Genomic DNA, 11,726 nt, shown 5'->3' with positions numbered 1-11,726 from the left:
AGTCGCCTTGGGTCTGATGCTCTGTCTAAGAGACGATATGACTTCAGAAATTGTATTGTTTTCAAGCAGTATGTACATGAAGCTACCTCTATGTAATATGATAGGTAAAGCTCTCTAAAAATGGTATGAAGATACCATGGAATCTGCTCCCATATGTCTACCAAACAATCCAATGGCAGTAAACAGCAAACAGCCACTCGGTATAAATCCCAATAGGTATCGTATACCACGAACCCAGTCCAAGATTCCCAACGCCTTATCCCTCCGCCTGGCCCCCCCAGACAAATGTACCTAGGAAATACCATCATAATTACCAATTACTTCTCATCCATCAACACAAACCACATCCCACTCATTAACCCACCAAGAGCCAAAGCCGTCAGTATACCCGCCCCCGCCTTATCCCCAGTCGTGATAGTCCTCGGCTGCTCGATCTTACTCGAATCTTGCGCGCCGGCGTTCGGATTGCCCTGGGACGAGCCCCCGTTCTCGGACGTGTAAGGCGCCTGCGCGAGGTGGGCCAGAGGCGCCATAACCGCCTGCATCGCGTTCATCTGCTCGCCGACGCCGGTAATGCCGTCGAAGCTGCTGTCTAGCCAGCTGAACCCGCACGCCGTGCCGTCCGGGCCCTTGTAGTCCGACGACGCGGGGCCGGTGCACGCCTTGGCGGCGGCTTGGGCCGACGTCTTGAGCAGCGGCGTGAAGGTCTCGGCCGTGAAGGGCGCGATGATCGACGTCAGCGCCATCCAGCGGCTCAGGTGGCCCTTGAACACCTGCTGGTCCGTGTCGCACTTGGCGGGCGTCTTCTCGCAGCTGGGCTCCCACAGGATGCCGTCCTGGAAGAATATGCTCGCGACCGACTTGGCCTGGCCCTCGAGGCGCGTCTTCCAGGGCTCGGCGCCGTTCGTGTGGTTGTACATGGCCGCGGTCCCGTACAGGAACAGGCCCGCGTTGTACGTGAACTGGGCGCCGTTGATCTCGGTGCAGTTCTCGTCGTTGGCGTTCCCCGCGCCGTCGAGCACGTTCCAGTCGTCGTTGATGAACTGGACCGACTGCTCCCACTCGAATATCTTGTTCGCCCACTCCGCGTACGTCTCGTTGCCCGTGTACTTGGCCAGGCGCGCGGCGATGTTGAAGAAGCACCCGTTCGACACCGAGTTCTTGTAGTTGTACCCGTTGTTGAACGTGTAGATCTGCCAGCGCATGCCGCCGCCGCACGTGTCGGGCTCCCAGCGCCCGACGTACTCGTTGTACACGGCCTGCACGAGGGCTAGCCACTGGGGCTTGTCCGAGTCCGGGTTGGTGAAGTTCATCTCCGCCGCGGTCATGGCGGCCATGGCCCAGAAGCCCTGGTCGTCGTTACCCTCGGACTTGGTCTGGTTCTTGGGCATGAAGTCCGCGTCGTCGCCGACCTGGTGCTGCAGCGCCTGGAACGTGATGTCGTCGTACGTCGTGTCGCCCGTAAAAGCCGCGTAGTCTATCAGCGCCCCGAACATCGCGCCCGCTTCCCACCCTGTTGATTCTATCAGTCGAGAGGCCGCATCGCTCGGCAACGTGAACTGCACGCACAATAGTAGGGATCAGGTAAGTTCCCGGGAACATCGCCCGTATTATTTCCTACGAAAGGTTGGTTGTTAGTATTATCTTCGTTGGTGGAACCCGGTGATCCGGATCCGGCTCACCTGTATAATGTTTGACGAGGCCATAAGCGATCGTGCTAGCAGCGGACTTGATTGAGGCTTTTTGAGCGTTAGTTATGGACGACAGTATCGTACAATTTTACGGCAGCGTCTTACAATCACTTGACCAGTCTACATCGATAGCAGCCACCGAGTTGAGAAGCAACCCTAGAGCGCCGACTAGAATCGATAAGGAATACATGGCGGTCTCGCTTTGGAGGGAAGTAAAGTCCAAAGTGTATGTCTAGGGAGCTATGTATGAGTTAGGGTTTTAGGAGTAGTTAGACACAAGGGAACGGTGAGGTAAAATGGACCTTCCCTGAAGGGCTGATGTGTCGAAATCCGAAGTGATCGACGAGTACATAGTAGGGCATGTACTAGTGGTACGACTCTTTCGACAACTTGTGGATCTAGCAGATCCTGATATTCATACACTACTATAGTACAAATCTACGCGGTTACGGCGACGGCAGCCCATGCTACGAAGGGGAACCCACACCTGTCGGATTCATCGACGCGGCTTCTGTGGGCCTCGGACTGGTCTAACTAAATATTGCTAGATATAAATTCGGTAGACCGTCCAAATGAGAGCAGCAGCATTCGTTGCGGGAAGTTTCCCCTTTCTGTTAGGATGAAAGATTACATCGTCACCATTGCCGCGTAATTTCCAACAGTAGCTACGGATTACGGGATGTGTCAGGTGTTGTATAGGGTACGTATCCCCGCGGGTTACGCTAGAGCCATGCCATCGAATGGTAATGGTTGGTTCATATCGCGGGTTTCGTAGACTTCGTAACCTCGCGCGTGGGGGGAAAGGTCCACTGTGACGCCATCTGGGACGCGTAACGACGTTGAAGGGTACAAAGCCGTTCAGGCAAGCTTTTTTGTGTCTAATCTTAGACGTCTGATTACGGGGAGACTAAGGCTTGGCTAAGCGGATCGTCAGGGGAATCGGAAAAACAAGCTTTTTTTTCTCTTCTTCCTGTCGTCATGCCGCCCCATCCCTAAGGCCGTTTTGTGGGTAGTTTTTTGTGGTTTTCGCGCTTGATCCGGTGTCTCTCTCGGCGGTACAACGTCGACATACAATACAGGAACGGAAATAGGAAGAGAGAGATTAGAATATGTATATATATTACTCATAAGACCAAAGGGATCCCCAACTGCTTTTATTTAAATCCCACTGTTGCTCAATGCCCCAACGCGAGCTTCTGAAATTTCGGAATATCTCAGGCTATAAAGACGATCTGAGGGTGCTCAGCTAATATTGCGACCAGCAAAGTACACACGCTGGCAGGCGCGAAAATTAAATGAGGCAGTTGACCCACAAAAACAACAGCATATATAAGACTGACTATTTTGAATTTAAAAAATCATAGAAATTCGTAGAAAGGTAAACAAGAAATAAGAAAAATTGCATAAGTAATATATACTTTCACAATTATTTCTATATAATTCGTGTATTATTTACTGCTCATTTGATTATAAAATTACTAAGTAACTGAAGTGGGTTATTGGTTTTGGTAGGGCTGCTCATTTAAAACTCGAGGCCGCCAGACACGATGGAGATTCCATATTTGTTTACGAACCCTTGCAGCCCCTCTTTTCACAGCCTCTTTTTTGTCTCCATAAGCTTCATTAGCAGACCTTGTTAATTGTCCATCACCCTTATCAATTTGGTGGAATCGAGATGAATGAAAAAGACCTGGGTTACTAGAAGAATCCACAATACTTCCACTAACTTTTAAGTGCTAGTCAGTAAACTGAAAAGAGCTCATTGGAGGAAAAAAGTTAAGTCGAAAGAGTACCTAACCTAAATATTAAAAGAGTAAATACTCTCTTGATTGAATCAAATGGTGAAGGACTTGCAGTTTCTAAGACCCTTGTAACCGGCGCTTTACTTAATCGTATAAATGAGAATAACGAACTTGCTGTCACGTAGTGTATAAGGCGTAATTGCTAGTTGGCAATTACGGCGTCGTTTTTGTTTGATACTTGCTTTATGGAATCTCTTTACATAGTAGTCTGTCATGGATATTGTTTACAACTCAGGGTTTTAGTGGGACCGAGCGACTTTGTAAGCATTAGACGATATGACCTTAAGAACCAACCAAGAACACATTTATAAAAGGTACAACTCTTTCCTAATTATATTGTTTAAGGCCATATCCTGGGGTTAGTTGGGACTCATTTTCTATAACAGGTACCTCATTAACTGTAAACCGAGCTGTTAGAAGACTTAGCACTACTATCCTAATGGATGGTAACTCTTTGACTCTCCTGACAAACAAAGGGCTTAGTAGAGATAATAGGTTACTTGAGAGTGTGCCACTCATGAGCCACGTGGCTTGCGCCACGTCGCATGGCTCCCATGCTCATTCTTGAGTGTTGAGTAAAAAAAAAAAAAAAAAAAAAAATCTTTTTCCTTTACATAGACAATATTCTTGAAGCAAAAGAAACCTTTCAAGTCCTGAAAGAAATAAAATAACGCTTTTGAAGCACAGGTAAAGCTCACTTGTTTTCGATCAAATCAGTATCATTCAAGGTTATTCTGCTGTTCAACGTAGATGAGGATTGTGAAACTGCTAAAGAAGTACCTATGGGATTTAAATGAGTGCCTAGTATTTCAGTATTATATAATTTGCAACTCGATATTTCCTCCCATAGTGGTCTTGCATTGGCATGAACTTTTTACTGCTGATACCTAAGGGAGCTTGACTTTTAAACAGGCTAGGTGGTTCTCCTCTTGCTTACCCTCAACATAACTAGCCCAGCTATATTCGAGCTTCCCAACAGCCCTCACAGTTGGACGGCGCCAAAGGTCTGCAACAGGTGAATAGACCTTGCGGGTAGGTGTTGCACATGACAACTTGGATCCAGGCGGAGGGCAGGCTACGTCGATCCTAGCCACCTCCCTAAGGTAGGTGGTAAACATATCAACTACATCATACTAGACACAAATCTGTGCAAATGGCGAGATCTTCGCAAAACAGGGAGAGGATCGAGAGGATCAATAGGATAAACAACAGCCGCTCATTAGAGCGAGTTAATATCGCACTTGGTTACCCATTTCCTTCGCAGTATGACCTCTACCAATACCTCGGAACCGGCGCGGTACGACCCCATTTTGACGAATATGTCGAAGACTTCCTCAACGATAACCCATTTACGCGCACGCCGCTCCCAAGTGAGATTCAGGACAGCCTCGCCTTCTCAGTTAGTGCCTTGAGTCCTGACTGCTACGTGTACACTAAGGCGGACTATGCTGCCCGATGCGTCTTTAAGATTATCTATTACGACGAACACTGTCTTGGTAACCGCCTTTTCATGAATGAATCCAAGACTGGACCGTTCCACCTCAATCGCCGCCTATTTTGCGCGTGGGAGATCTTCCGCTATCTGAAGGTGCGCTACGAAGAGGAAATGTTCAGACTAACCGAAGACTGTGTGGTGATGAGAAGGGTATCTGAGCCCGTTTATTGGCTTACATAGTCTAAGGCTAGTATGGATTAGGGGTATAAGGAGCGCGCAACGCCATCGCAAGAGAGTGGCAAGACAAGCGGAAACACATAGAATAACTACTGATTTGTCAGGGGTATGACCGTCTATAATGTATTGGTGATGGATCTGCTAAGATAGCAGTGTACAAGAAGCACGCAGCTCCCTCCAAGGTGCTTCTAGGGCACACGCTAATAGATTACCACTCTACATACTTGCCACTGTCTCTAGGATTGCTCTACCTACGACATAGGCACATCACGGGATCTCTCTGACATTCTTCTAGTGTTCCTTCTGCCTATGCCATTCATGTAACGTTCTCTTCAACAGCTACGTAGGTAAAATATAGTACGGATGTCTAGTGGGAAAATATAATATTATATTCGAATGAAAAGATAGCCGTCTCAACTAAGTTCGAAAGATCGTTTACATAGACACCCCGGTGATCAGTGACCACTCGGGCAGGGATAGCTCCTGGAGAGCTGACCATAACACAACACAAAGTCTTTCTAATATGCGTCCATTCGTACTTGAAGGCAACTCCTTTGCCTTATCTCCACCCTTCACACTAGAGTAACAATAGATTACCTAGGAAGATAACTGATAGCTCTCTTTGAAATCGTAGTATATCACTTTATGGCGAATGTTCAAAGGGCTTTCCACGACCAATAATCGCCTGAACATCTAAATACCTACGTAGACCTAATGTAGCCTGATGCTCTACCTCAAAACTTGATTCGTCTGATCCAAAGTTATGGCTCGCGCATTCATGATCTTCGAATTACGGTGGTGGCGGTAATTCTAGGACTCAGTATTGCTCGCCCGCCTACATAGGTAATCAACGAAAGGCACTTTCGGCCCCGTTGCCCATGCAGGAGAATAGGGAAAGGACTTCGTTATTTCGTTAAGGACTTACGGTTTTTCGAGATCTATCGTCTAGAATCCTAACAGTATGAGTCACAAGTCGTACTAGTTGCATTGGAAGGAAAGAGCTGAGTGTGCCATGCATGTATACAGCTTCTGAAATTATTGGTCACTTGTATTCTAACCTAAGTTGCCTGAGATGGATAGGAAACCTGGTTTCTCTTCGTATCGTGTTATCCCAACCACCTAGCTACCTATCATCATAGAACCCCAACGAGAATTGCTATACCCGCAGCTTGCCGGTAACATCATTCCGTGGGGGGGGGCAGACTTTCTCGCCCCTCCGGCATGATGAGCGCCTCGAAATGCTTTTTTTCCGTACATGTTTCTGCAGCCGGGAGATAGAGCCATACAGAAAGGAAAGGACTTAGCTTATACGTGCCTACCTAAGGAATCTCAACTTGGCTTGGCTATACATATTAAAGTCTGCTTTGGGGGGTTCCTTAGATGTCTCATCTAAAAATGTCGCCTCTTAGATACTTTTCCTATGGTAAAGTATAGGTACCTACCTAAGGAGCTGTGTAATTACTTACATACTGACAACGCAAGTAAGTTTATCAAGAGCAAGGCTTAAGTATTGAAACTGTGCTATTATATTACGAAGGGTTTTCGTACTTGGTGTGTAAGTAGTTCTAGTTGGGGTTGTTAAACATACCTAAGGTACGTATTTTACGAGCGTACTTAGCGTACTTAGCTATGATACATGTACCATGCCGTAGTATTAAATGAGCTATGTATGCGTACAAGATGCCGAATGTAACGTTAAGAATGAAAGATACTTTCGGCATATATCCATAGCCACCTGTTCTTATGATTGGGTAATGCTAGCATATCTTGCGAATTTACCAGGCTTAACGGTCTAGTTAGATAACTTTAGATGATACGCGATATGTCAACTTTAAACGATGTACGATCGAGTGTGCCTATGTGAGCAGCTTAAAAGATATCATATGCAGATGAATAACCCCAAATACCGGGTTCCATAGCAAAAGTCCTATATAACTTTTGCAACTTTAAACAAACCTACTATTACGCCCTATGCTTACACCTACATAAAATATATTAAGGTGGGTCGATTCCGGTTGGACACGTTCGTTCCATGCAAATTGTCCTAGAAATTAAGAAGTTCAAGCACTACAGCCTTATCTCATAAGTACTTCATGTATGGGGGGTAACATACCTCTTACCTAGGTAGATGCATGGTATAAGTAGTACAGCAAGCTCGGCATAAAGAGTTTATGGTTAATAATGTGATACGTTGCGCGGGGGTCGGTAACCTTGTGGCGTTGAGCTTTTGCTACTAACAAATGCAAGTATAGGGGTAACCTCCTCTCTGTTGAAGAGGTTCTCGGGAATCTATCTTCATACCCCCAAATAATAGAAAGTAGGAATAGTTATGTCGTAAGGGAAAATACTCATGAAAATTCTAGTTCTTAGAAATTAGGAACAAGTTTAAATTGCTTCAAATTGAGGCATGTTTGTGTTTACATAGAGGGTGCTAAAGAAATATTACATCTGGTATAGAGTTTCATTATTCTTTTGCATATTTTACAGAATATGTTAGAACCTCTGCGAGTATGGGTGTGGGGGATAAGCCATGGAGTTCCAAAAAAAGCAAAGAGAGTTTAATTTTCTTAGGGACATTGCCACATATGCCGTACCAACGCTGATGTTGGCTGTAAGGATGCACCTCGCTCAACTCAAAGGACCGGATACACCGTGTGGTCGGTTTGCCTATATAATTGACTCAAGTTACCAGTCAGTCCATCGTTTATGTTCCAAGGAACTTTACAACTAAACCGCTTCTTACAACTACCTATTTATCATATTGTTTTATTTCTTCTACACTTCATAATAAATTACATGTATGTTTTCCCTTTCATTTCTCACTGGGTTCTTCTTATGATACTAATCATATATTCTTGTAGCATGCCTCGAAAGCAATCAACTATGACATCTACAGATGCTAAAATGGCAGATGTAGTTTTTAAAGCTACTTACCACTCCTTTACACCTAAGGCAGTAAATTGGGGAGCGGTAATAAAGGAACTGGGATTTAAGGACGAACAAGCGGCTAAGAAGGCTTTTTACGATCTATGCGAGCGTCAAAGGTGGTTCGTGGTGGAAGAAACTACAGCGGAAGGGTCCCAGCCGGGGACCTCCAATACTCCCCCAAAGCCAATTAATCGTCAGAGTAAAACAATACCTAATAAGCGGAGGAGATACAACACTAGAAGTAGTGCCAAGGACGAAGCTGAGGCGGAGCTTGACGATACGGGGCCGATAGAAAGATCGGGGGAGTCGTCAAATTTTGACGACCTTTTTGACATATACACAGCTTCTAACGAAGCCCAATTCAGCTTCAGTCAAGAGTTGTGAATGATAAGGAAATTTAGGTATATCAGGGGTTTACTGTCAAGTTAAAAAGCTAGGCGTTACGAGATCTCCGCAATAAACTGCATACCATGTTCCTAATACTCATTCTGTACATGACATACATCACAGAGCATACCTGGCAAGAGTGATATGTTCATTATGCCCTGGCGGATGCAATGGTATTCTATGGTGGCACTTACGCCGCAGAGCATACGGTAAGGGAAACACCTTCGTTGTTCCACAAGTAACTCTAACTAAGACTCCCGACAGTCTGCGGGCTGCTCATGACAGCTTCTTGCAAATATATACGCTTTCTGGGCTATTTATGTGTCTGTAGATGAACTTGCTGTTTAGATGGGAGGAGTTATGGTTATTTACTCCCAAAATTGGCTGTCACAGTCAGGTTGTCTAGCGAGTAGCACTCACCCTTATACAGTTCCTTAGTCAGGACTGCTATCATGTACCTTACAAAGCCTTGCAGCTAACTCTAACTCTCTAGATGTTCTGGGTCCCCAGCACATCACGGCCTCTTTTAGGTTTCGTGATATTGTCTTAGGTACCTAGGTACCTTATTCAAGGGACTCAGTTACTTGATAGTCTTTTATTGCAGCCCTTGAAAGCAATCCTATAACTCAATGATGAGCATCAACATCTAGATGCCTACTTGCTATCGTATGTTTTAGATAGTTAAACAGTCTTAGGACTCCTCGCTGCATTTCGCATCCTTTCTCTCATAAAGTGTGAACTTCAAGCTTGGTATTAGGAACTAGCAGGAAAAGGGGAAGTGGGGCGGTGCTTAGGGACACTTACAGTAAATGTCCAAAATTATCCGGCCCAACCCCCCATCTTAGATCAAAACTCGGACTTGTCACTCTGCGATAACTTTACCAATAAAATTTGTAAAAATGTATTTTCTGTTCTGGTTCAGAGAAGTTTGAGTTAATTAGAATCTCATATCATATTAATGTTAAAAGATTTAATATTGGTGAATTTATGACATTTCAAATTTGAGTTGGCATTCTTTTCGATAGAAAGTTTCCCGTGAGCTAAGAACTCCCGAAGACTAAATATAAGTCAACTTTCAACCAAGATAATGTTACCAATTCTAAGTGCATCAAGATGCTTAATGCATAAAATATATATTGAACCATATGTCTACAAGCTAGAGTTGGAAAAGTATTTTTACAAATTTAATTGGTAAAGATATCACAAAGTGACAACCTAAGTAGCAAAATGGCTATTTTTGGTGTGAATTTTGTAAATATCCACCTCCGTCCGTGCTAGGTAATGGTGTAGCTAAAATAATACAGTACGAGCATAATAGGTATTTAGCCAGAGACCCACTGGCTTTAAACGCGAAAATTTCACTAAAGAGGGAATGAGCTTCCCGGTATGTATGAGTCTATCTAATACAAGAGTTAAAACAAACCTGTTAATACCATCGTTACAATAGGCGTATCGTTGTTTAAAGTATTAGTTAACTTAGGGAGTCTTTTTCTAAAGAATGCGCACATAATGAGTCAACTTTAAAGTATTGCACGCAATAATGTAAGCTTGGCACTAAGAGGTCATGAGCTACCTTGTGATCTAAGTAGGGATAGTCAGGTACGGGAGTTTGATACAATATATGTGGAGTAAAGCAGCTTCAACTCTATAATTGACTCTGGGGTATTGTAGATTTATAGTCATGAGATGACGCGATTCCGTTGATGACTTCCAATTGAGAATGAAAAGTATACCTAAATAGATAAAACGGAACCCGCGAACAGAATGGCTTGGCTCACAATCATACGATGAAAACTTTGAGCGAAGTCAATACGTAATTGGAGCGGTCACAGGATAACTAGAATCATTAAATAAATCCCTGACCAATAGCACATGTACCATGATGGACGTTACAATATCTCTTCAGATTTTGCAAAGCTGTGCACACTCCCCGCATCTCAATTTTTACAATCATAAAAACCCATGCTCTAGACGCTATACATCCTTACTCATGCTTGATAAATTGTCAGCCGAAACGTCATCTCACCCCCTTGAGAAGGTTTCTGTCCGAGACATCCAAACGGAACTTGTGGTATTCAGCCAAGATGTCTGGTGGCGAAAAAATAACTCAAAGCACCGCGACCAAGGGAAATGTTAGTCCTCAGCAAACCCGAGGCCAGCAGGACGCCACTGGACGCAAAGACGGCGGACAGAGAAGTAGAGGTACTACCATGGTTAGCTTTGATCCAGACGACGATATTATGTTCCAAATCGACGACATAGAGATAGCTGATAGGAGCAGCGAAGACCGCAAGTAGGCTAGATTTCAAGTACGAGGAAGCCTCACTGCTGGGAGTTTGGGGGATTCAATTGAAACTATCACGACTCCATTACTGGTGTTGGCGTCGAATGGCGTGTGGTGTGGGTATGTGTGAACTTCTAGGTTGAGGTAATAAGTGGCTCTATCTTGGGCAAATTTGGGTCAGGTCAGGTTGGTGAAAAGGCCACGGGCGGGCAATGGAATATAAAAATCAGGGAAAACCAAAACAGGGCGATTCGAAAAAAATAGACAACGGTTATGTGGGCTATATGAAATGTCTTTTAAGCATGTTAGTGGATCCGGATGAGAATCATGAAAGCTATGCGATTAGGCCTACCCCTATTCTGAAGAGTGTTATGAAATGAAGTTCACTAAATTTTCATACCGCAGCTCGTACAACACACAACACGCTAAAGAGGTGTGGTCTGAATGTTGGTAAATAAATCAATAAATTCTGGGTAGTTCTCTAAGAATAATAGTTCTCGAGGGCTTATGAATGCTATCGGCTCAATCAATCCTAATGTTCGTCCAATAGGGGTTGCTCCTACGACACGTACATATACTAAGAATCGCATCGCACATTCTCAAGGAAGAGGATATATATTTAATCATACGCATACGGACCGATCCTAGATAGCATTATGGGACACCTGCCAACGATCTGATGAAAATATGTACCTACCTAAGGTTAGGTACCCAGGGAACTTGGTGTGGAGAGTATAGACAAATTTACAGAAAAGCATAGCCATACGTTTTAACGCTAATGTCAGGATCTTCATTATTAGGCGAAGCGAATAATACAAACACGGCGAGTGGGATCATACATCATTGGTACGGATTTATGGGAACGACAGTTGTATGTTCCAACAATGCCACTGCCTAGTCTGTCACTCCACTGTATTCTTAATTTTCCGTATGGTTCTGCTAATAGTCTCGGGCAACAAGTG

At 44.5% G+C, this 11,726-nt stretch overlaps 3 protein-coding genes across 3 annotated transcripts; 2 read left to right on the top strand and 1 right to left on the bottom strand.

Annotated features, from left to right (window-relative positions):
* Positions 1-192: 192 nt before the first annotated feature.
* F4812DRAFT_467154 (glycoside hydrolase family 76 protein) lies at positions 193-1,881 on the bottom strand (the record flags this gene model as incomplete). The annotated part of the gene is made up of 4 exons (XM_047938614.1): positions 193-1,513; positions 1,570-1,617; positions 1,683-1,739; positions 1,797-1,881. The coding sequence occupies 4 exons, from the start codon at positions 1,879-1,881 to the stop codon at positions 318-320; spliced, it is 1,386 nt and encodes a 461-aa protein (XP_047786877.1). The 3' UTR covers positions 193-317.
* A 2,675-nt stretch (positions 1,882-4,556) lies between these two features.
* On the top strand, positions 4,557-5,249 carry F4812DRAFT_467151 (uncharacterized protein; the record flags this gene model as incomplete). The annotated part of the gene is made up of 2 exons (XM_047938613.1): positions 4,557-5,126; positions 5,190-5,249. The coding sequence occupies exons 1-2, from the start codon at positions 4,647-4,649 to the stop codon at positions 5,247-5,249; spliced, it is 540 nt and encodes a 179-aa protein (XP_047786876.1). The 5' UTR covers positions 4,557-4,646.
* Positions 5,250-8,069: 2,820 nt separating this feature from the next.
* On the top strand, positions 8,070-8,558 carry F4812DRAFT_467147 (uncharacterized protein; the record flags this gene model as incomplete). Its single annotated transcript, XM_047938612.1, has 1 exon — positions 8,070-8,558. The coding sequence occupies one exon, from the start codon at positions 8,070-8,072 to the stop codon at positions 8,475-8,477; it is 408 nt and encodes a 135-aa protein (XP_047786875.1). The 3' UTR covers positions 8,478-8,558.
* Between the last annotated feature and the right edge of the window lie 3,168 nt (positions 8,559-11,726).

This window comes from Daldinia caldariorum, assembly GCF_022478825.1.
Source record: "Daldinia caldariorum strain CBS 122874 unplaced genomic scaffold F4812scaffold_19, whole genome shotgun sequence".
NCBI lineage: Eukaryota > Fungi > Ascomycota > Sordariomycetes > Xylariales > Hypoxylaceae > Daldinia > Daldinia caldariorum.
Note: the sequence above shows the minus strand (reverse complement) of the source record. Positions and strands in the feature narration are given on the sequence as shown.